The sequence below is a fragment of the Herpailurus yagouaroundi genome, unplaced genomic scaffold, assembly GCF_014898765.1.
Source record: "Herpailurus yagouaroundi ecotype Mexico unplaced genomic scaffold, PumYag 141, whole genome shotgun sequence".
Taxonomy (NCBI): Eukaryota; Metazoa; Chordata; class Mammalia; order Carnivora; family Felidae; genus Herpailurus; species Herpailurus yagouaroundi.
In genome coordinates, this window is record NW_024412396.1 from 32,641,107 (window position 1) to 32,667,593 (window position 26,487).

At 38.8% G+C, this 26,487-nt stretch overlaps 1 protein-coding gene across 1 annotated transcript in view; it reads left to right on the forward strand.

The window, feature by feature from the left end:
• Nucleotides 1–26,487, forward strand: part of PELI2 (pellino E3 ubiquitin protein ligase family member 2) — a 199,863-nt gene that overhangs the window by 144,398 nt on the left and 28,978 nt on the right. Inside the window, exon 3 of the mRNA XM_040477230.1 lies at nt 20,301–20,402. Within this exon, the coding sequence (XP_040333164.1) occupies nt 20,301–20,402 (102 nt within the window). The remainder of the gene's footprint in view (nt 1–20,300; nt 20,403–26,487) is intronic.

The following is a 26,487-nucleotide window of genomic DNA, read 5'->3' on the forward strand; positions in this document are numbered from 1 at the left end:
AAAAAGGTTGGTGTTTGGGGCACCTGGGTGGCTAAGTCAGTTGAGCATCTGACTCTTGATTTTGGCTCAGGTCATGATCTCATGGTTCGTGAGTTCGAGTCTGGCTCCTCGCTGACAGTGCTAAGACTGCTTGGGATTCTCTGTCTCCCTTTCTCTCTGCTTCTCCCCCATGCTTTTCTTCTCTCAAAACTAAGCGAACTTTAAAAAAAATAAAAACAGTATGGTGTTTGGAGAGTTTCTGCATTGGCGAACACAGCCATGTGCCGGGGGGGTGGTATACTCCAAGGGAACAGAAACTCCTACACTCAAGACGCCTCCAGACCTCTTCTTTTGTACTTCTTTATCCGGATGTTCATTTGAATCCTTTGCAATATCGTTTGTAATAAATCAGTAATAATAAGTACACTTTTCCTGGGTTCTGTGAGTTGCTGTAGCAAATTATTGAACCTGAGATGGGGAGGGCGGGTCATAGAAACCATCGATTTATAGCCAAGTTGGACTAAAGTTGTGAGTAACCTGGGGACCTAGTACTTGTGATTGATGTCTGAAGTGGAGACAGTCTTGCAGGACTGAACCTTCAACCTTTGGGGTCTGTGGTAACAGAAGGGCATGGTGTGGAAAACTCACAGACTGGGTGTCCAATGTGTGGTGAGTGTAAATAAATAATAAGAGTTATTTTCTGTTCACCATATGACCGTAAGTGTTTACCCAGAACTGAAAATATATATGCACAGCTTTACTCATGATAGCACAAAAATGGGAATAATGTAAATATCCATCAGCTGATGAATAAAGAAATTACAGTATATTCATACAATGGAATACAACTATAAAAGAAAAAGGAACAAGCTATGTATACACACAGCAACAGACGTAAATCTTAAAAGCGTTTGGTAATTTAGAGAAGCTAAATACAGAAGACTAAGTTTTTATTTATATGAAACTCCAGAAAAGCAGACCAGTGATTGTTGGGAAAGTGGGGAACAGGATTGGCTGCAAAGTGTCATGAAGGCACTATTTGGGATGGAGCTAAATCTTGAAGAAATGGTTACATGACCATTTGTCAAAGTCATCAAACCGTGCGCTTAAAATTGGTGAATTTTATTAAATGTAAAGTACACTTAGAGCTTATTTTTAAGGTATTCAAAACAGTTTTTCATAAACTCACGTGAGTAGTATGAGTGCCTTGAGAAACTAATACAATCTTATGCTGAAGTGATACAAGCAGAATTGTTTGCTCATTGTAATCAGCATATGTAGATGGAAGTGTTCTGTATGGAGACCTCGAAATGAATGTAGATGGACAGAACTGGATTCTCCCCAGGAGAATAAAGGGACTTGGAGCCAGGAGTTTTGAAGAAAATTGGAAGGAATGGGAGATGTTTCACTAAGAGAAGGAAACATTGGAAGTGAGATCCAAACCGTTGTCTTTAGATATTTGAAGGACTCTTGTATGAGAGGGATTGGATTTTTTTTTTCCCCCTAAATGTTCTGGCTGCAGAAAGATAGGTTTCTACCTACCACAAAGCTTCCCAGGCTATTCAGTTTGGGAAGTTTTTTAGACTGGATGGTATTGGCAAGGATGGTGTATTGTCAAGGAGATTCTAGAAACTTCAGAAGAATGTGCCTAAATTTCAACTTGTGTTAATACTTTTTTAATTGGGTACTGTGACTGCACAAATGACCTAAATTCACTGGCCTCCCCGATCTCTCCTGCTTAATCTCTCTGCCCCAGCTGACTGTTTTGATTATGGCTTGCTTTTGTAATTCATTTCTTATAAATTTGGCTTCCCTGATACCATACTTCCCTGGTTCTCCTCTGGCTTCACTTCTGGTTCTTCCTTCCTACTGAGGGAAAGAGGGTTTGATAGGTGACAACTATATCACTTTTGAAGGGATTTGCAAAACAATGATCTCAGAGATTGTAAGTGATTATGAAAATGTATGTAAGTCTCTCCCCCCCCCCATTTGGAAATTCTTTTGTAAAACAAAAACAATGAAATAAAATAGAGTATGCAAGGCAATTGTAGACCCACCCATGCACTAAGGAAATCACTTATCCTCTCCAAGTGAATTTCCTTATTTGACAAATGGGGATAATTATGTCTATATTATAGTTGTTGTGTGGATCAAATGATTAAGTGAAATAACATACATGCAAATACTCTACCTTGAGAAAGCACTATAGATGCAGAAACTATTGCTAATTTGGTTATTAAGGTGCAGGTGTTTACCTTATTTTATGAATCTGTTTATTTTTAGTTACACTTGGATCCAAGCAGAGTATTTTGTGCATTGTATATTACTACTCTAATTTACATGTAAATATGTGACTTAGAAATGGCTGACTTCCCAAGTACCATGAATGAGACTTGTCTGCTCTGGTCTCATGTAGCTTTACCACTTTTAAAAAAAAAAAAATTTAATGTTACTTATTTTTTGAGAGAGAGCATGAGCAGGAGAGGGGCAGAGAGAGGAGACGCAGAATCCAAAGCAGACTCTAGGTTCCAAGCTGTCAGCACAGAGCCCGATGTGGGGCTCGAACCCACAAACCATGAGATCATGACCTGAGCTGAAGTCGGATGTTCAACCAGGTGAGCCACCCAGGCACCCACCCCATCATGTAGTTTCACTCTTGAAGTTTCTTCAATGGGTGGCATCTTGTGGGCTTACCATTCAGCACAGGTTCCATCCACTAGATAGCAACGCATATTCATCAAATTTATTTATATTCTCTTTCCAAAACATTAGATGTAGGGTAGGTTTATTTTAGGCCACAGTCTACGGGCAGAGTCCTAAGGCAGATCTGTTTTTCATGTGACTTCCTTTTAGCTAGATAGCTATACTTAGCAACACAGCATTAACCCTGGTCATTTTAGTGGCCGTTGGAGGAGTTCTGTTCCACAGCATCACCCAAGGAATAAACATTGTGTTATCTACTGCCTGGATAGACCTTTTGATCAATAGTAATCATCTTAATGACTTAATAGCCAAGTCAGATCTCAGTCCCCACCACACTCAATACCAAGCCGTTTTACTTTCCTATTGATTGTTTGATTGTGTGTAAATGGATTACCTATAGATTTTCCACATCGGACTATTTTCATTGAGATGACCCTTACCCCCATTCTTGTCTTTCAGTCCTTAATGTCTCAAGGAATGTAAGCTAATTTTAATAAATAGCTGAAGTTGGGGAGGGAATGATAAAGATAATTCTTCTCCATACCTAGAATATATTCTTACAATGGAAAATGGCATTTAAAATCTGTGCCACTTCTTTCCTCTTTTACCACAAATGTGCCCAAGGACTCTGGGAGTTGCAGGGGGCTTACCTTCACCCTAAGTAGCTCGCTCCTGATCTGACGTTCTTTCCACTGTCACACTATGTCTTACTGCTGTCTTCATCACAATTTGATTCTTGTATTTTTTTTTTAATTTTTTTTAATGTTTTTTATTTATTTTTGAGACAGCAAGAGACAGAGCATGAACAGGGGAGGGTCAGAGAGAGGGAGACACAGAATCCGAAACAGGCTCCAGGCTCTGAGCTGTCAGCACAGAGCCCGACGCGGGGCTCGAACTCACGGACCACGAGATCATGACCTGAGCCGAAGTCGGCCACTTAACCGACTGAGCCACCCAGGCGCCCCTGATTCTTGTATTATGTAACATACATAATACAAGATTTCTTTGGATGAAATTCTTAACAAATATATCCAGAATATAAAAGTTTTAAGATAGAATATGCACAGAACAAGGCATTTTTGTATATAAGACCTTTTATCCATTTTTGGTAGTGACCTGTTCACCTGCGCTTGTTCTAAAGGTCCTTGGTGCTACACTAGGTGCTTTGACTCATTTGCCTGAGGGTTTCATAATCTAATGACTCAAGATCTCTTTACTTATTCCAGACTTCTTTTAAATATACAGCCCACAGACAAATATTGATGAACATGTGAGAATTGAAGATATGGGGTTTTTAAGAGCCCTTACTGAAGAAATTCCCAAAAGACAAATTTTGGCCAAGCGAGGAGGTAAATAGAGAATCTGTGGCAGAGAGACTGGCATCTCCGCATCAAATTCATTGCGCTCTGTAGGGCCAAAACAAAAGAGAACTTGATTGCCACAGAAGGGCAATGTCATAAATTCTGACAATGTAGAAATAATAATAAAGGTGACAGGAAGACTTAGAAAGGGTGAGAGGTAGTGTATGCATGCTAATATCCTCAGATGGTACTGCTGGGAGACAAAAACTGTCACTTAAAGATATAAGTATATTTAATGGTTAAAAAAATTATAAAATCAATTAAAAATATGTGGGAGGATGGTAGAGAGATAATTCAAATATTCTTATTCATCATTGCTTCTGTTAATGAGTACAACCATATTTATATAGTTGTATACAAAAAAGTAACCACAAGAATAGAAATAGAACCCTTCTAAGTAATCATATAAAACAAAGAATTCAAGGCAAAAACCAGACCATAATGTGAAAGATTTTTTTAAATGACAGTACAGAAGCTCAGAAATAGAAATTTAAAAAAAAAATTTATGATAGCATTTAAAAATGTAGGGGTGCCTGGGTGGCTCAGTCAGTTAATCGTCCAACTTTGGCTCAGGCCATGATCTCATGGCTCGTGGGTTTGAGCCCCGCGTTGGGCTCTGTGCTGACAGATCAGAGCCTGGAGCCTACTTTAGATTCTGTGTCTCCCTCTCTCTCCCCCCCTTCCCCACTCATGCTATGTCTCTCAAAAATAAACATTAAAAAGAAATTTTTTTTAAAAAATGCAAACTACAGTTGATCCTCATTATTCATAGAGTTCATATTTGCAAATTTCCTTGGTAAAATCTATATGTGTAGAACTTCCCAGTTATTTGTAGGCATGGGCAGCACGGTAAAAATGTTGAGTTGCCAGCTGAGGTTGAAAAAGTTTTCAATCTGTCTTGTTATTTCAGCTTTCATATTGTAGACAATGATTTTTTTTTTAAGTTTAGTTATTTATTTTAAGGGGGGGAGGGGGGGGCAGAGAGAGGGGAAGAGAGAGAGTCCCAAATAGGCTCTGCAGTGTCAGCGCAGCCCAATGTGGGACTCAAACTCAACAGAACCAGGAGATCATGACCTGAGCCAAAACTGAGAGACGCTTAACTAACTGAGCCACCCAGATTCCCCAGTAGACCATGATTTCTAAGAAATACGTATTAAACAAGGTATCTTTAAACAGAAACACATAAAACAAGGTTATGTATTGATCGATAGACAAAAATGTGATTAAAAGCTCACAAGAACCTGCATTTTTCCAAGATACTCACTAATTCGTTGTTGGCAACAACCTTATAGAACGTCACTGCTACGAATTACAAAAATTAACTGTACTTGGGGATGATCCTAACAAATAATGTGCAAGATACTTCTACACTGAGAATGAAAAAGCATTGCTAAAATATATATCATATTTCTAAATATGTAGAGAGATATACCATGTTTATAGAAATATGCTATATACAGAAAACTCAGTACTGTTAATTCTTCCCAAAATTATTTGTGAATTCAATACAATCCCAATCAAAATTCCAATAGGCTATTTTTCCTTTTCTTCTGTCTTTCTTGCTTGCTTGCTTGCTTGCTTGCTAGCAAGTGGGTCAAAGTTGGTTAAGCGTTGGAATCTTGATTTTGACTCAGGTCATGATCTCACAGTTGGTGAGTTTGAGCCCCTCATCTGGCTCTGTACTGACAGCGAGAGCCTGCTTGGGATCCTCTCTCTCCCTCTCTCTCTGCTCCTCCCCTGCTCACACGCACACACTCTGTCTCAAAAACTAAACACGTTTAAAAAAAAAAAAAAAAGCTTTGGAAATTGACAAGCTGATTGCAAAATATTCATTTGAAAATGCAGAAACATAAAAACAAAAAATAGTTTTGAAAATTTTTAAGGCTGCAAGAATCAACAGTGTGACATTGATGTAAAGATAATAGAAACAGATCAACAGAATAGAGTCCAGAAATTGACTCACACATATATGTTGATTTTCAACAAAGATGCAAAGGCAATTCATTTGAAAAAAGATAGGCTTTTAAATAGATGATGCTAGAAATGGACATCCATATGCAAAAATGTGATTTTTGATCCATACCTTTTATCAGATCAAACATTAGATCAAAATGGATGATAGACCTAAATCTAAAACTCTTAAAAGGAAACCTAGAAAAGCCTTTATGATTTTGGATTAGACAAAGATTTCTTAGACTCAAAAGCATGATTTATAAAAGAAAAAAATTATTAGAGATAAAAATTAACTTCTCTTTGAACTAAACTCTTCAGAGAATAAAAAGAGGAGCTACAGAGTGGGGGGAAATATTTGCAGATCACACATCTGATAAAGAATTTGCATTCAGAATGTATAAAGAATCCTCAAAACTCCGTAAGAAGACCTAATTTTTTAAAAATAAGCAAAAGACTTGAACACTTTCCAAAGAATATAGAGAGATGGCAGCACATGAAAAGATTGACAATGTCATTGGGAAAATACAAATTAAAACCACAATGAGCTATCACTACAGACTCATAAGGATGGCTAAAATCGAAAGACAGCAATACCAAGGGCTGACAGGATGTGGAGCAGCTGGAAGTCACGTTCACTGCTTATCAGAATGCAAAGTGCTGCAATCAATTTGAAAAATAATTTGGCAATTTCTTAAAAAGTTAAATATATACCTACCATGTGTCCAGCTATTCTACTCCTAGATATTTACCCAAGAGAAAAGAAAGGATATGTTTATAGAAACACATCTACATAAATGTTCACAACAGCCTTATTTGTAGTCGCCAAAAGCTAGAACCTGATATCCATCAACAGATGAATTATATAAACAAATTGTACTATATCCTTAAAAGGGAGTACCACTTCACAATAAAATGTAGTAATGAACTGTTGATACATATAGCAACATGAATGAATCTCAAAATGACGATGCTAAATAAAAGAAGCCAGATCCCCCAAAAAGTACATAATTTAAAATTCCATTTCTATAAAATTCTAGAAAATACAAACTAGTCTGTAGAGACAGAAAACAGTTAATTGACTGCCTGAGTATGAGGGCCTGGCAGGGAAGATTGAATTACAGAGGAGCATGGTGAGACAATTTCTGTGGTTTATGGGAATGTACATTATTTTGATTGTAATGGTGGTTTTATAGGTATATAAACATGTCAAGACTTATTAAATTATACATTTTAAGTAGATGCAATTTATTGTGTCTCAATTCTACCTCAGTAAAGCTGTTTTTAAGAAGACAGTAGTAGCAATACATGCAGAAAATATAGCATATATCTTGTACTTATCAATAAATATAAATGTTCTAAACCTACATATTAAAAGAATAGGATCACATAGAGAAAAATACAATTACAGGCTGTGTATAAGGTACATCTGAAAGTGGCTTAGATTCAGGGTAAAATTATGGAGAACATACAGTGAAATGCAAACAAAGCAGAGGTTACAGTCTATAAATGAATTCAGGGTAAAAAAAAAAAGTATTAAATCAAAGAAGGGTTCTATATAATGAAAAGGAGTACAATCCAATGACAGTCTGTTAAGATTATTATATATCAAATAACATCATTTCCTTAAAACATTGGGCAGTGCATTGAAAAGAAACTAATTTTGTGTGATATGTGTTTAATATGACCTTTATATAATGAAAACAGAAACTGTCTTCTTTACTGGCACTCCTGACTATTAAGACAAGTTACTCAAGTAATATTTTTAAACCTAAACAGCAAAATCATAAATGTGCTGAAGAAAAATTGAAAATTCTTTGCTTTATCTCAGAGTGAGAAAGCCTTGCTAATTATGAGGTAAAATCTGGAAACCATAAAAACAAACAACAAAAGTTTCATTGTATGAACTTGTAAAAAATCTACATGGCAAAAAAGCCACCTTAAGTAAAATCAAAAGTCACATGAATAGGGAAATTTGGAACTCATATTGCCAATAGTGGGGGGTCATCTCTTTGATATATGAAGAGTGCCTACAAATCAATAAGAAAAAGACCATTCCAAGAGTAATAAGCAAAGGATGTAAACAGTTCATAGTAAAGGAAGAGATGGCCTTTAAGCATGTTAAAACATGTTTACCTTCATTTATTATAGTAGAAATGTTCTGTGAAAGCACAGTGACCTAATTTTCCACATATCATACAGTGGAGACCATAACAGTAACTTAACTCCCTATGTTGGTGAGGTAGGAAAAATACACTCTCCTATACATCTGGTAAGAATTTAAATTGATTTAACATCTATGAAAAGTAGTTTGATAATACCTTTGAATATTTATATATCCTTTAATCCAGTAATTTTATTTCTAGAATTTATCCTATAGATCTGTCCCCCTATATGCACAATGAATACGTGAATGTTTATTATAGCATCGCCTATAAAATAGGAAAAAATAAATTACTAGATAAGTCAAACTATATATATCAAAAAGAATGAGACAGCACTAATAGCAAGAGACTGTGTATAATATGCTATTATCATTGTTTAAATATATCTACTATGTTAGTATAGGCACAAATCTTCCCTGGAAGAATACACAAGAAATTAGTGCCTCTCCCTATGATAGACCTAGAATTGAAAGGAGCAGACTACTTATTGGTAACATCTAGTACTTTGTGAACATATTACCTAATTAAAAATATTCTTTACCTTACAAATCAATTAAGAGCCTGAGGGACCCTATGTGATTAAGTTATCCAGTAGAAATTGTGAATGTTTTAGTAATAAAAATAGCTTAATATAATTATTGCATGTTGGGCACTGTACTCTGGGTCCTTTACACACGTTATCTTAGTTTTTCCAACAACCCTTCAAGGTAGTTGTATTTTACAGGGAAAGAAATAGATTCAGAATATGGACCAAGGGCACACAAATAATAAGGACCCTTGTAAGACGTTCAGTTGAATTAGGGTTGAGGAGTAACATCCAAGAATATATCCAGGCATCTCCCAAAAGCATTTATATGGCTTGTGGGGTGGTAGGTACATGTATGTTTTCTTATACTTCCCAGGAAAGGCAGCCATAATTTTGCTCAAAATTTTGTGTATTAGGACTGGAACTTGTATGATTCCAGCAAGCTCCACATCTTGAAAATACCAACTGCCAAGATAAATGTCATCTTTGGGGAGGAAATATTTTCATATTTCTGTATAACTGTGATGTGGTCTTTTAAAGAAAATGAGGTTCTTCAGCAGATGGACAAATTTTAAATCTAGACCAAGCCTTAAAAATAAAAATCAAAGTAAATTGAGGGGGAAATTTAAAACTTTACCCCCCCCCCTTTTTTAACCTAACATCTTTTAAATGAGGACTTTAGCTTCTGTCACTATAAACAATCAATAAGGTCTTGTATTTTATTTTGAGCAAGGGTAAATTTCAGCCCTTTTATTCTTCATTACTCACGGCATCTTTCTGACAGTTGATAAACTGGCCTACATATATATTAAAACAATCATATGGCACATCTTTGGGTATCTTAGTATGAAGTCGCTTCATATCCGATTCAGTTTATACCATCTGGAAGTTTGCCTGCTCATGGCAATAAATTAGGGCTTGCATTTACTACTGACTCACTGTAATGCATAGTTTGTGGTGGATACTTACATATTTTTTCTCCAGTGCTTTTTAGAAAGAAGATATCCCTTGGAGCTTTTTCCAGTTTTTATTGAGATATAATCGACATACAGCATTGTATAAATTTAAGAGGTACAGCACAATGATTTGACTTACGTATGTCTTGGAGTGATAAATGCATTTTACCCAGTGTACACATTATTTAAAAAGAAGTATGTAAATGGAATTCTGAACAATGAATCATTCCAACTTAGTCATTTGCAAGATGCTTTCTTCTTCCTTATAATTCATATTTATTTGGGTCCGTTCTTTCAATTAGCTTTGTTTCCTGTGGCAAGGAGCTCATATGTCTGCAAATATGTACTTGATTCAGATAAGTAAACATGTGTTGCCGCAGACAGATTCACGTGCATCCTTGAGAATGTTGTCCATTGACTAATTAAATATCTGTCCAGAAAGTTTACCAACCCCTGTTCTTATGGGACACTGCAGTTAGGCATCTCTGTCTGAAGGTGTATGGCAGTAAGAAATCCCATCTTTGTTTTAATTTTCACGGAAATACTTGGCATTTGCAAGAATATCGCATCTTCATTTCTTACCTTGCTCCTCCTTGTTCCTATCTAGAACCATAACCAGTCCGAAAGCAAAAGCACTGCTTTTTTGAAGAATGACACACTCTTCTCCAGGTTACCGTGGATGTAGGGGGTGGTCCTTGCTGTGGGGTTGACCCTGGGTCCCCATTAGTTCTCACATCTGCTGTGTGCATAGAGATCGGTGGAGCTCCAGAGCATTGCCCTGCACTTGCGGGACTGCGTCCCTCCTGCACCCCCTCCTGCTTTGTGGGAGCTGCCTCTCCATCAGTGTGGAAAGATGTCTACAGGACCTGCAGTAAAGTGTGTACTTGAAAAGTCACCATCACAAATAGACTGGGGCGCCTGGGTGGCTCAGTCGGTTCAGCCGCTGATTCTTGATTTCGGCCCAAGTCATGATCTCACGGTTCATGAGTTTGAGCCTTACATTGAACTTATTTTTAATAAAGAAATTTTAAAGAGAAATACGCTGTCACTTACGGTGACTAGTGTCCAGCATATGATTGGTAACATGAGCATGTTATGTGTGCCAACGTGTGACCTTGCCACGACGTTCCTGTGTGGGAAAACTGCACTTCAGCCCTGTTTTCCAAAAGAGAGGAGACAAAGAAGGCAACTAATGAGGAGATTGCACATTAGGTTAGCTTAGTAGGTTCTAAAGATGCCTATTATGTGAAATAATCCGTACAGACTGGAATCTGACATTTTACTTGTTCAGTACTTTATGATAAGATGTAACTGAAGCATCTCCGACTTTAGACAGCAGTGACCTTCCCGGACACAGGACCAACACTTATAAGATGACAAAACTGAAGCACGGAGACCTTAAATATCTTGTCCAGTTGGGGCGGGGGGCGGGAATTCACCCTGAGCTTTGCTGTTACACAGTATACCACCTGAATTGAAGGCTGATTTGAAAAGACAGGAGTTCTTGCCCGCAAGGAGCTTTTCATCCAGAGTGAGAGAGTTCCTTCGGGGCAGATCTCCACAGGCATAAGAATGTGTTCTCGCCCACCTCTACAACTACAGCCGTGGATGTTTTGTGTTTTCTGAACTATATCTGAGGTTGTCTCTTGTGACTGGTACCACTCATCAAATCCAGCCTCCGTATAGTTAGGAGTGACTCCAAATTAGAAACAGGTTCTCCTCAAATCTTCTTATCTTCTCTGGCATCTGCGTGTGCTGGATGGATTGACCATGTCCTCCCCAGCCTGTGCATGCAGTAAGTTCTCTGCCAAGGTTTATGAGATAGCTTAGTGAGCCGATCCTAGACGGGTGTGGGAGCAGTCCAATGCCAACTTCAAACCATTGCCTCCCACATATAGGCTTATCTTCCTTATTTATTGAGTGAAATGCTTCCTGACTTTCGAATCATACCTGTGGCTCAGGCACTTGTTTGAAATATGGCTGTTTGAAAAGATAGTATATTTTAAAGAGTATGTTCATGCAAATAAATTACGAATTCCTTTAGCCACCTCTTCTCTTTAGAAATAGCACTCATACATATTTTATACATAAATTGACAAGGATGGCAGAGACCTCATCTTTCCTGCAGCAGTTTGAGCCAGACTGATTGAGGATTTATTGCCTAATTATACTTGTCAGCCTGACATAAAAGTCATTAGTTCTGGAAAAACATGTTTGTCATACCGAGATTATCTCTAATTAATACAGTCAATATCCAACATATATTTAAAGCCAAACAGAATCGTAATTCCCAAAGCCTATGTTATGGACTACGATGAACTGATGGTAAACCTCTTTGGGTCATGAAGCGGTGATCTAAGAACAAGTTTGTATTTGAGGAGAGAAAATGCCATGTTCTATACCTCATTCCCTCTGCTTTGAATCCAGTGAAATCAGTGCTGCTGACATTAATTCCCTCTGTTGAATTATAAAGATAGAAAAAGAATCAAAGAGGTCCTGTAATCTGGCTGTAGTTGTGAGTGTGTTAGGATTCAAATCTGGGGTCGTGTATGTGTGTGTGTTTCCTCAACATCAGAGTCCACTGACCAAGTTGATCTCTGCAGTGTCCACACGTGGTCTTATTCCCCTTTCCTATCATGCACGTGAACTTGGAGCTCAGCAGGATAAACCAGGAAGTCCAGTGAGGCAACCGTCTAGCACGAATGGCTTCTTCTGCCCAACGTCCAGGCATGTGCTGGGTTATGGATGGCTATTACAGCAAGGTTATGCGGCCCTGATGAGCTCCCAGGGCAGCGGTCATGTGCCCATATATGCCGATACCCTCTGGCCCCCTGCTGCACTGCCCCAGCATCGTTATGGACACCCTGCCCTGGATGGTGAAATCATTCAGCAGTTATTTATTTCCAAGCTGCTGTGCAGTTCTCAGCAGACTCATCCATTTGCTCATAAATGTGCCATAAACATAAATGTCAGAAGTTGGTTTTGGACAAAAAAGGTTCAGTTCATTGGCCTTATTCAGTCCTACCCCCAAATAGTTCCCATTATGTTTTTTCATACCAATTAAAATGTTGTTTCTATGGCAATTCACCCTGTCGTAGGAATGGCTGTAAGAGGTCAACGTAGTTATTTATCCATTTTATCAGGTTCTTTCTGCAACCGAAATACTAACTTACAAATTAGAACTAACAGTTAAAGCGACTGTAAATAAACTTGCCTTAGGGGTGCCTGGGTGGTTGAGCGTCCCACTTCAGCTCAGGTCATGATCTCACTGTTCGTGCGTTTGAGCCCCATGGCGGGCTCTGTGCTGATAGCTCAGAGCTTTGGATTCTGTCTCCCTCTCTCTCTCTGCCCCTCCACCACTCGTGCATGCGTGCATTCTCTCTCTCTCTCTCAAAAGTAAAACATTAAAAAAATTAAAAATTAAAAAATATGCCTTAAACATGCGGAATAATTGGCCAGGGAGACTATACTTACTCTACGATGCCTTATTAAAGAGTGCTGAGTTGTGGACATCATTTAGAAGGCTGCTGGGAACACAAGCTCATAGTTTTCTTCTTGGTGGAACCCAGAAGACAAAGGTGTTCCTGGCTTCCTGAGTAGAGTGTACCAGACATTTCCTAGGAACGTTCCCATTGGGAACAGATCTAACAGATGCTGTGAGAGCATCTCTGACTTCTTCCTGAGATGTTTTGTTGGAAACCGAAGGAGGGGGCTCAGTGAACAGCATCACAGAATACCACCATCTTCGGACATGTGATGCCAAAACTCTTCAGAGCAGCTCTGTGAGACTGTGAGATTTATTTGGAAAAGGTTCCTTCAGTGTATAAGCCACAGCAGGTGTCTCTTTGGAGAGGCGAACACAGCACTAATTATATCTACTCATGGAGAAAACCGTGCAGGGCGCTGCTGTTTGCAAACACTGTGTGGCCCGGAGCATTAACTGCGGTCCTGTGATCGTTAGCATCCAAGATGTCTAGACAAGGGAGATTATTAAGCCCTGGAGTCATTCGGTTCTAAGAAAGACACATTAATAGAAAAATTAGATATGGATTCGAAGAAAAAGAATTTCGTTCCTTTTCGTTTGAAACTCAGATTCACACACGTACACAGATACGGTATTCCCTTAAATGAGATCTACTCTAGTAAGGCATGCTCCGTTGGTATACACAGTACTTGTGGTTTGCCAAAGTTTGGCTTCAGTGTCTAATTAGTCAGTGGCTATTTTTTTGTTCCTGCCTTTCTAAGTATCCCTTCTATTCCTGATCCAAATGTGTAAGGAATGAATATTGTCCATGTGACATGTCTGGCTGGCTTTGCCTCCCCTGAGAATGCCTTACAGATTTCTTTGATGTGTTAGTCTATAAATATTAATCTTAAATACTAATATAAAACTTGGTTACATCTCATTCAACAACTGAAGATTATCACAGTGAAACTATTTATGCAAACCACAGACAGCCGCCTCTTAGCTTACGTTCAGGAGCACGTGAAACTGCCCTTAAAAACCTAACCCCTGCTCTGTGTGAGGCACTATGCTACCTGCTGTGGTCCCTATACCCAGTCCCGTAGCCTCGGACAGAGGTAAGGGGAGTGCACGCAGCCCCATGGTGTCGTGAGTGAGAAGTCACCTAAGACAGAAGAAAGGCTCTACCACCGATGGGTCTTGAAAACTGATTGGTCCAGTTGTCTTTTCTGTGCAACAAACTTAGCAAAAACCACTTGATCTGGTTCATAATTCTGTGAATCAGAAGTTTGGGAAGGGCCCACATGGGCAGTGTCTCTCTGACCCACATGGTGAATTTGGGGGCAGTTGGAACTGGAGGATCCACTCCCAAGGTGGCTTCTTCATCCCTGTGTCTGGGTCTTGCTGCTCCGTGGCCTCTGTCTCCCCACGTGGCATTGCCGTCTGCATGGCCTCCCCTTGTAGTATGGTGGCCTCTGGATGGCTAGGCTTCTCATGTGGGGGCTCGGGACTCCAAGAGCGAAGGTTCCAGGGTGCTGTGCCGGGGAGAAGCTACACGTCCTATATGTCCCAGCCTCGGAAGCCCTATATGTCACTTCTCGTGCATTCTGTTGTGGTCAAGCAAGTTCCCAAGGGCAGCCCAGATTTAGGAAAGATGAATTAGGTGATGCCTAGTAATCTCCAGAGCAGAAAGCTGTAGTCTGTAAAAGAGCTGGTTGCAAAACTCCTTTGGGGAATAAATCAGTTTTGCCCAACAACTACTTCATATTTGAAGAGAAAGCATGAAATGTTACATATTGTTCCATTTGTATTTGATTTTTGCCTTGATGCAGTAAAATCAGTGCTCCTGGCTTTAATTACGCTAATGCTGATTGTCTATGGACAACAGTGGCAAGAGAGGGCTGTTTTAAATGTGAGTGATCGGGAATATGGTTGTGCCATTGACTGAAATAGGAAACCCAGGAGGAGAAAGTTAGGGCCAAACAATATAGGGATGCACGTATTTTGTTACGTGCAGTCCACACCAACTAAAAACAAACTTAAAACCCTCATTTTTCTCTCAGAAGAAGTCTGGGGCAGGTAGTTCCAGGTGTGGTTCAGCTCCAAGATGTCAGGGCTTTGTCCACCTTCCTGAGAGTCTTCTAACCTCCTTTCCATGTTGCTAGATGGCCACCTCCACTCCACATGTCACAGTGACATTTTAATAACAGAAAGGAAGAAGTCTCCCGATGGCTCCCATCCCCAGGAGGTCCACACCAGATTTCTCCTAAGTCCCGCTGGTTAGGGTTGGGTCAGGTTTCCCTGTGCAAGTTTCAGGGCCTAGGAGATTGGAGGTTTCAGGCTTTCTCATGGAAAACCAGCTCAGCAGGGAGAAAGGCACTAAGTAGGTAACCAGCAATGTCTGTCACAGTGATGAATTCCATTTTCTCTCCCTACACAGTTGATAAAGCCTCACTTAGCAGCCTTATAGAGCTTGAATTAGATAGGCTCAATCATAACTGTAATAAATAGTATTTTCTAGAAACCAGTTAGTTTTGCAGTGGGCCTTTCCCTTGTACTCTGTGGTTGAGGGCTGATCCCACTGTTTCATAACAAACACCATATCTGAGACCATTTCCCTCTTAGAATTTGTGTGAGAACTCTCTGGCTGCCACGGAAACCTGTATCCATCCCGTTTTGCATCGTACAGGATTGCCCTTGTGGCATCGTTACATTTTCTATGTCTCCATATGTGCTTTTATATACGTATCTTCTGTTTTATATGAGCAAGAAAAGTCTGTAGACGTTAGGAGCCATGTTTGTTTTAGAGTCTGGAAGCTCAGAAAACTCCCTGACGTTTAGTCTGAGTTGACCCCAGGACAACCAGTTGTAGCTCTCCTGAGTGGCAGAGGCCGGCTGAGCTGAACAGAGTCTGAGACACGAGTAAAGCTAAGAAAATGTAGATCCTTGGCTGGGAAGAAACCGTCTTGGCTCTGAAGGGTCCTAGTACGGGCACCTGGGATCGCAGGTTAGTTGCTCCTACACTATATATGTACACACACACACACACACACACACATATACACACACATATACATATGTATATGTGTGTATATATATGTGTATATATATGTAATATCCAAAGGACCTGCCATGATTGACTGTCAGAAGCTGGATAAAGTTGGAATCCTTTATTCTGTGGCTCTGTAGTTGTAATTGTCTAATCTGTAATTGTCCAACTGTGGTATTTTTAACCCAGTAAAAGTCACCTGCAGTAAATTTAAGCCGAGGTGTCACTGTGGGTACCTTTGCAGATGAAAAGGAGGGCAGGGGAGGGGAGGAGAGACCTGAGGAAGGAGGAAGGAAGCTTTAAATCTCACCTTGTATCTGTAGCAGCTCATTCAGTTGTCTGACATTCGTTGAATGGTTGAATGCCTGCCGGGCCCTCAGTGCTGGGGACGGAAGGATAGATAAAGGCACTCACAGGGCAGTGAGAGAGAGTCATCGTCTCTGCCCCCTCCTCACAGCAGTAAAGCGGATACTGGAAATCAGCACTGGCCACCAGGGAAGTTGGGCTGGTTTTCCTTACAATTTTAAAGCACCCAGTTTCCAAGTTTGAGTTAGTGTAATAAAAATTACATTATGTCACAGTAATTGTGTTTGAACTACATTGTAGTGAGTGCCAAGAGAAGGCCTCACTACTCCCCTGTATATTTCAGAAGTAGATTTCAAAGCAACTCGTTACTTTGGAGAAATTTTTATTTCCGAGATACCTGCAATGATGGACTCAAGCCCGTGAATCTGTAATTGACTAGAAACTGAATTTCTGAAAGTTGCATTTTAAATGTTTATTTTTAACACAGAGACAGAGCATGAGCGGGGGAGGGGCAGAGAGAGAGAGAGAGAGAGAGAGAGAGAGAGAGAGACACAGAATGGGAAGCAGGCTCCAGGCTCCGAGCTGTCAGCACAGAGCCCAACGCAGGGCTGGAAGTCACCGCAAGATCATGACCTGGGCTGAAGTCAGGACACTCAACCGACTGAGCCACTCAGGCGCCCCTGAAAGTCGTATTTTAAATGTTAAAAGTCTTGTTGAAAAATGGATACTTCTAACAAGAAAAGAGCGTAATGCCTTAGGCACTTGCCAGAAAGAAAACAAAACCAGATTTCAAGCTTACACGGTCTTCTAATTTTCTCCCCAGCTAACCAAATCTGGCCCCACTCTTGGCTTTAATATGCAGACAGGATCACGTGAGCCCAGTGTGTGTCATCCAGGGAAGTCTGCATCTTTCCATTTGTTTCTGAGGTTGCCATCAATGGCCTCAAGTGGCCTGGTTTTGACTGCCACCTTTTACTCCAGATCTCAGTCCTGGCTTAACTCCCAGCGTTCTGAGGGCCAGCTTATCACCATGCTTCTTCCTGCGGGTGAAACGTGTCACAACACCAGCCCTGAGAACTCAGGACAGGCAGTGAGCTCCTGGCTTGGCACTCACAGAGGGAAGTCACGGTGAGAACTGTAAGCCGCGCGAAGGTGGAGGTCACTCCCATTCTGGAGTTCCTTGGCCATCCCTGCCACAGGGAGTACATTACCTGCCAGCTCAGAGCCATTCACCACCTTCTCGTTTCTCCCTGCAGAACCTCTTTTCCCACTTCTCCATCTTCCCTACATCAGAAGCATCTGGAATATAGCCCGCTGCTGGTACTTTCTTCATCAGAAAGTCTCAGGAAAAGCATTTCCCTAACCCAAAAGCATTCACCTTTCCTAACTCCCCAGTTGTTCACGTTCAGCCACATAAAGAGTGGGCAAAAGCTTGAAACTGTAAATTTTCTTTATGTGGGCTCAACACGCAAGGTGCCCTGGATCAGGCATTCAAGGGTTCAGAGTCTCTGTGCTTGCTTCCATGTTTGAGGGGGAGCAGCCGGGGGTCAGCCCAGGTTGTGTGCTTCCCTGTGCTGGGAGCAGTTCCTGGGTATGGCTTCTCTATCAGTAGCCCTTTTCATAACTTGGGTCACAAGAATAGTTTGAGTAAACAAGTTAGAACAATGGGGCCCACTAACAACTTGGGGCCTGTAAAATGGCTATTTGCAGGTATTTCCCAGAGTGGCCTAGAAGTGTCTGTGGGGTCCCATGCCCAGGGCTATGCCAGGTTATGGGGTGAGCCCAGCAAGTCTTCCCGGGGCATTAGTTTCCCAGCAAATTTGGAAATATTTAACTGTTAAAACTAGCCACTATATTATGAAGGAGAATACAAAATTTATAATAATCTTAAGGTAAAATGTTTTAATATGAGAAACTTCACTGCAGGGTACTTTCTCAGATGTCTCCAAGGTTCAGGTGACTCTCTTCCAGTTCAGGCAGCTTTGATGGAAGTTTGAGAAACACTGTACTTAAGAAGGTACAATCATACAAAAAGGTGTAACTTTTTAAAGGGAGTTCTTTTATGGCACTTGTTAGCTTCTCAGTGTGCAGATAATTGACAAAGTACAGACATTTCTTCTTCATGTAATGTATGTGTCATGAAAGTTGTGTTTTGGGCTGAGATATTTGTAAATTGAATACTTCTAAATGCAATAGACACTTTTTCAGGAAACCTAAAATTAGTTTATAAATAATCACCCCCCGATTGCTAGTTTTAATAAGTTTGAATTGAATAAAATTATTTTTCTTAAAGTGGGTGTTTTCATATAGCTATAAACATCCATTGTCTATTTATCTTGAAAATAGCTCTTTATTAGCTTGGCTTTCAAAAAAATGTCACTTTTATCAAAACCATTGAATTTACCGGACTCAGACCAATGAAAATTTAAGGCTATTTTTATTAGTGGACTTGAATAGTCTAAGGAGTCTGTTTTAGATTTCTGGCCATATTAAATATTTAAATTATTTCTAATACTTATATTGTCTTAATGAAGCACGTAGAACAAAACAGTTCAGTCACGAAGTTCCTCAGGGCAGATGATTAAATAACCATGAGATTAGCCAGGCTAACTTCAAAGTTGATTTGGAATTTTGTACTATTTTTGGCACTAAGCAATTATATTAGTCAAATATAAATGTTCAGAGTACATTTTCATTAACATGCTTTCTATGTCCAGCTACTTCCAAATGCTTTCTTGGTCTTCATAGTGTCATTATTCAATAAATGTTTAATAGAAAGGCTCATTAAAATTTTATTTATTATATTTAATGTAAAAGAGTAGAAATGAAGATAAATGAGGTTGAAGTGGAATGGATAAAATGTAATTGAAATAATTTGGAGTACAATTTAAATAAACTTCTTTGTTAATGTGGAAGTGTTAAAAGTGTGTGACCACAACTTAAGATGTGTTCAAATATATCATTGTGGAGACAATAAGAATATTGTATTCCTGGCCTCTAGATTCTTTGAAGAAGACTGTTAGCTTTAGTCTAAAAACAGAAAAGATGAAATTGACTTAGTTTCCTTATTTATTAACTTAGTAAATATCTGGGTTAAACAACTACTTACTCTCTTCAATGCCATATTGAATCTTGTATGATTATCATTGGCCAGATGGATATAGAGAAATCCTTAAAGAACATTTACATTTTGCAGTGATATTTTTTTTACTATGATTATCATCTCTATTGCATGGGGAAGGTGTAACAAAATGCCATTGACTTACTGCTGTAGTGTTAAATTATTGTTCTTATCTTTTTATTTGAGAGTGCATGCATGCATGAGCAGGGGAAAGGCAGAGGGAGGATAGAGAATCTTAAGCAGGATCCACGTTCATCATGGAGCCTGGTGCAGAGCTTGATCTCACAACTGTGAGATCATGACCTGAGCCAAAACCAGGAGTTGGGTGCTTAACTGACTGAGCCATCCAGGCACCCCAAAATAAATTTTTGAATAAACCCTATTAATCTAAAATTTCTATCATTTAGTTACAGTAATATGGAGAAAATATATGTTTTTCCTGACACATGATTAAATCAAGTCTTGCAAACTGGTAAATTTGATTTGACTTAAATATTGTTCATATGAAGATACAGTATTGGGTAAAACCGGAGTTATGGCTGTTAGTGTGTCTAATTCAGGGCACAGCACAGGAACAGGTTCTGATTAAAAACAAACAAAAAACACGTTGGCTTGGCTTGTATTGATTTGGCTGGCAGAGTGATGTTTGTTAACTACAAACAGAATTGCAGTTGTTGAAACGAGATTTTGTTGAATGTCTATGTTTTTATTTCATTATTAGGCTATCAGCTGCAAAGGTCAACACAGTATATCGTATACTCTGTCAAGGAATCAGACTGTGGTGGTGGAATACACACATGATAAAGATACGGATATGTTTCAGGTAACGTCTTTATTTCTCTTGTTTAATGTGGTGTCCTTACCGTTAGTTTCGGGCATACAGTATGATAGTTCTGTATTTGTGCATATTACAAGATAATCACTACAGTAAGTTCAGCTAACATTTGTCACCACACATAATTACAAAGTTTTTTTCTGGGGATGACAGCCTTTTAAGATCCACTGTCCTGGCTACTTTCAAATATACAACGCAGTATTATTTACCATAGGCACCGTGCTGTATGTTACATCCCCATGACACAGCTTCCTCTCCTTCGTGGAAATTTTAGCACACTTTCCTTCATTTTGATATGTAGTCAGACCTTTTGGCACAGTAGCGTTTAGTGATGTACAAGGAGAAGGACATAAGGATAATATAAAAATTAATTCCTATTTGGTTTTTGAAAGACTAAGAAAAAACTTAGTTCTAAAATTGCAGACAAGCTACATTCTTTGCATTATGTGTATAAACACACATTATTTTTATTTTATAATGAAAATTTTTTAAACCAATCACTTTGAAAAGCAAACATGTTCAAAATACTTCCTACATAACACTTGAATCAGAAAGGACATTGATACTACAAGTATAGGCCTTTTTAAAAAGAACTATAGAACATTATGTAGCAAAACTCAAGAGATGTGACTGACCTCATACTCAGAAGGAAATGTAAAAATTGAAGTGCTTTCATTATAGAAGGGAGGGAAGGAGGAAGGAAATCAAGAAACTAACCATTGGTCTCTAAGAGTTCTCTTTAAAAAAATGAAAGTAAGAAAATACAGAACAGGGTCATGAATAGTGGTTCCTATTAGTGGTATATAATAGGAAGTCCAAAAATAGATCAAAAGAAAGCAGAAGGAAGGAAATGAAAATGGAAAAAAATCATCAATTTAGGAAGAAGAGAGTTTATAATATATTCAAGATTTGGTGCTTTAAAACAGCAAAAAATTAAAATTAAGGCTAATAAAGGGAAAAAAATCAAACTCAAATTGGGAGCCATGAGGTTTTGCATTTCTTTCTTTCTTTCTTTTTTTTTTTTTTTTTTTTGAATGCTTTTATTTGAGAGAGAGAGAGAAGAGAGACAGAATGAGGGAGACAGAGGATCCAAAGCAGGCTCTGTGAGATCATGACCTGAGCCGAGGTTGGACACTTAACCTGCTGAGCCACGCAGGTGTCCATAGGCTTTGCATTTCTGTATGGAGAGTTAAATTATGAAATAAACGGTATTGAAACAAGTGTCAAAACAATATCATAGATCACATCCTAAAGGGGGAATAAGTAGTTCTGAAAAATAAGAAAATATGCTCAACCTATCTCAAAAAGAGAAATGTGGCTTCGCATCGCACAGCCACATTATGTTTCACTTATCAGATTGGCAAAAATCTGAAAGGTCTTGTCAGAGATGTGGGGAAACCCTCTCCTACTCCTATAAACCGGTATGACCTGTGTGCAGCAGTGAGTTAGAGATGCTGGTGAAAATGAAAAATGCTTGCACTCTTTGACTCCGCTCTTCTGTTTCTAGAGACTTACCCCAAAGATACCCCTACATACATGCAGAATTACATTTTTACCAAGTTATTGCTCAAAGCAAGATTTAGTAGCCAAAGATTGTGAACAACCTAAATGTCCTTCAGTAGGGGACCGGTTTGGTAAATTCAGGTACAGCCATACAGTGGAGGTCTCCAGGACTGTAAAAGAGAACAAGAAAAAGCTTGTGTGGATGTGGAAAGAGCTCCAAACATAGTTAATGAATTAAATACTAGTATTATTAATTATATTGAGCCATTGATAATATATTCAATTAAGATTATTTAATCTTTGGGGTGTCTGGGTGGCTCAGTCAGTTGAACGTCCAATTCTTGATTTCCGACTCTTGATTTAGGCTCAGGTCGTGATCTTGTATTTTGTGGGATCGAGCCCTGGGTTGTGCTCTGAGCTGACAGAGTGGAACCTGCTTGTCATTCTCTCTCTCCCTCTCTCCCTCTGCCCCTCCACAACTCATGCACTTGCACGTGTGCTCTCTCTCTCTCTCTCAAAATGAAACATTTTAGGGGCGCCTAGGTGGCTCAGTCGGTTGAGCGTTGGACTTTGGCTCAGATCATGATCTCACGGTTCATGGGTTTGAGCCCTGCATCGGCCTCTGGGCTGACAGCTCAGGGCCTGGAGCCTGCTTCAGATTCTGTGTCTCCCTCTCTTTCTGCTCCTCCCCTGCTCACACTCTGTCTCTCTCTCAAAAATAAATAAGGATTTTTTTAAAAACTTTTTTTTTTAAAGTAAACATTTTAAAAAAGATTAGCTAATCTTAAATAGTAATAAATTTGTTATTAAATATTAAATAGTATATTATTAAATATTAGCATAGATAATGATTTAAATAATGCTTATATGCATTAAAAATCTCCAAGAGGACAAATAAGACATTATTACTAAAGCAGCTGCCTTTGTGGGGAAGAGGTCTGGGTAGGGGGGACATGGGGGGCTATTTCACACTATGATTTTTGAACCATGTGAATGTGTTAGCTATTTTATAAAAAGCTAAACAATCCTAGATAGTGTCATAGTCCTAGATATGGACCAATTAATTAAGGGCCCCAAAAGTAGTATTTATCATAGACAAAATATTAACAGTGGCTTTAGTCATGCCATTCCATTTTATAACATTCTAAATGTTTTTTCTTCTCCTTCAACCAGAGAAAATCTCTTCCTAAATAAATGCATGCCTACACTTCCCTGTTGATGATTTTAGTGGACTTCATAATAATTTTTTAATACTTCCCAAAATTATTTTCCAAGATTCCAAGATTTCCAAATAAATCTTCTATTTACAAGATTTCTTACATGGGTTTTTTACACATGTCTTACCTAGAGAACAGATTCTCAATACCAAAAAAAAAAAAAAAAGCATCAAGAAAATTTTACAGTGGTCAGTGGTACAGTTTCTTTTTTGTTTGTTTTGTTTTTATTTTTTAAAATTTACATCCAAATTAGCATATAGTCAAACAATGATTTCAGGAGTAGATTCCTTAATGCCCCTTACCTATTTAGCCCATCCCCCCTCCCACAACCCCTCCAGCAACCCTTAGTTTGTTCTCCATATTTATGAGTCTCTTCTGTTTTGTCCCCCTCCCTGTTTTTATATTATCTTTGTTTCCCTTCACTTATGTTCATCTGTTTTGTCTCTTAAAGTCCTCATATGAGTGAAGTCATATGATTTTTCTTTCTCTGACAAATTTCACTTAGCATAATACCCTCTAGTTCCATCCATGTAGTTGCAAATGACAAGATTTCATTCTTTTTGATTGCCGAGTAATACTCGATTGTATATATATACCACATTTTTTTATCCATTCATCCATCAATGGACATTTGGGCTCTTTCCATACCTTGGCTATTGTCAATAGTGTCCCTTCGAAACAGCACACCTGTATCCCTTGGATAAATGCCTAGTAGTGCAATTGCTGGGTTGTAGGGTAGTTCTATTTTTAGTTTTTTGAGGAATCTCCATACTGTTTTCCAGAGTGGCTGCACCAGCTTGCATGGCCACCAACAATGCAAAAGAGATCCTCTTTCTCCACATACTCACCAACATCTGTTGTTGCCTGAGTTGTTAATGTTAGCCATTCTGACAGGTGTAAGGTGGTATCTCACTGTGGTTTTGATTTGTATTTCCCTGATGATGAGTGATGTGGAGCATTTTTTCATGTGTCTATTAGCCATCTGGATGTCTTCTTTGGAGAAGTGTCTATTCATGTCTTTTGCCCATTTCTTCACGGGATTCTTTGTTTTTTGGGTGTTGAGTTTGATAAGTTCTTGATAGATCTTGGATACTAACCCTTTATCTGACATGTCATTTGCAAAAATCTTCTCCCATTCTGTGTGTTGCCTTTTAGTTTTGCTGATTGTTTCTTTAGCTGTGCAGAAACTTTTTATTTTGATGAGGTCCCAGTAGTTCATTTTTGCTTTTGTTTCCCTTACCTCCAGAGACATGTTGAGTTAGAAGTTGTTGCAGGCGAGATCAAAGAGGTTTTTGCCTGCTTTCTCCTCGAGGATTTTGATGGCTTCCTGTCTTACATTGAGGTCTTTCATCCATTTTGAGTTCATTTTTGTGTATGGTGTAAGAGAGTGGTCCAGGTTCATTCTTCTTCATGTTGCTGTCCAGTTTTCCCAATGCCATTTGCTTGAAGAGACTGTCTTTATTCCATTGGATATTCTTTCCTGCTGTGTCAAAGATTTGTTGGCCATATGTTTGCGGGTCCATTTCTGGGTTCTCTATTCTGTTCCATTCATCTGAGTGTCTGTTTTTGTGCCAGTACCATACTGTCTTGATGATTACAGCTTTGTAGTATAGCCTGAAGTCTGGGATTGTGATGCCTCCTGCTTTGGTTTTCTTTTTCAAGATTGCTTTGGCTATTCGGGGTCTTTTCAGGTTCCATACAAATTTTAGGATTATTTGTTCTAGCTCTGTGAAGAATGCTGGTGTTATTTTGATAGGGATTGCATTGAATATGTAGATTGCCTTGGGTGGTATTGACATTTTAACAATATTTGTTCTTCCTATCCAGGAGCATGGAATCTTTTTCCATTTTTTTTGTGTCTTCTTCAAATTCTTTCATAAGCTTTCTATAGTTTGCAGTCACCTCTTTGGTTAGATTTATTCCTAGGTATTTTATGGTTTTTTTGTGCAACTGTAAATGGGATTGATTTCCTTGGTTTCTCTTTCTATTGCCTCATTGTTGGTGTATAGGAATGCAACCGATTTCTGTGCATTGATTTTATATCCTGCAACTTTGTTGAATTCATGAATCAATTCTAGCAGTTTTTTGGTGGAATCTTTTGGGTTTTCCATATAGACTATCATGTCATCTGCGAAGAGTGAAAGTTTGACCTCCTGGCCTATTTGGATGCATTTTATTTCTTTGTGTTGTCTGATTGCAGAGGCTAAGACTTCCAATACTATGTTGAATAACAGTGGTGACAGTGGACATCCCTGTCTTGTTCCTGACCTTAGGGGGAAAACTCTCAGTTTTTCCCCATCGAGGATGATATTAGCATTGGATTGTTCATATATGGCTTTTATGATCTCGAGGTATGCTCCTTCTATCCCTACTTTCTTGAGGGTTTTTATCAAGAAAGGATGCTGTATTTTTGTCAAATGCTTTCTCTGCATCTGTTGAGAGGATCATATGGTTCTTGTCCTTTCTTTTATTGATGTGATGAATCATGTTAATTGTTTTGCAGATATTGAACCAGCCCTGCATCCCAGGTATGAATCCCACTTGGTCATGGTGAATATTTTTTTAATGTATTGTTGGATCCGGTTGGCTAGTATCTTGTTGAGGATTTTTGCATCCATGTTCATCAGGGAAATTGGTCTATAGTTCTCCTTTTTAGTGGGGTCTCTGTCTGGTTTTGGAATCAAGGTAATGCTGGCTTCATGGAAAGAGTTTGGAAGTTTTCCTTCCATTTCTATTTTTTGGAACAGTTTCAAGAGAATAGGTGTTAACTCTTCCTTAAATGTTTGGTAGAATTCCCCTGGAAAGCCATCTGGCCCTGGGTTCTTGTTTTTTGGCAGATTTTTGATTACTAATTCAATTTCCTTACTGGTTATAGGTCTGTTCCAATTATCTATTTCTTCCTGTTTCAGTTTTGGTAGTGTATATGTTTCTAGGAATTTGCCCATTTCTTCCAGATTACCCATTTTATTGGTATATAATTGCTCATAATATTCTCTTATTATTTTTATTTCTCTTGTGTTGGTTGTGATCTCTCCTCTTTCATTCTTGATTTTATTTATATGGGTCCTTTCCTTTTTCTTCTTGATCAAACTGGCTAGTGGTTTATCAATTTTGTTAATTCTTCCAAAGAACTAGCTTCTGGTTTCATTGATCTGTTCTGTTTTTCTTTTGGTTTTGATAGCATTAATTTATTATTATTTATTATTTATTATTATTATTATTTATTATTATTTAGGTCTAATCTTTATTATTTCCTGTCTTCTGCTGGTTTGGGGTTTTATTTGCTGTTCTTTTTGCAGCTCCTTAAGGCGTGAGGTTAGGTTGTGTATCTGAGATCTTTCTTCCTTCTTTAG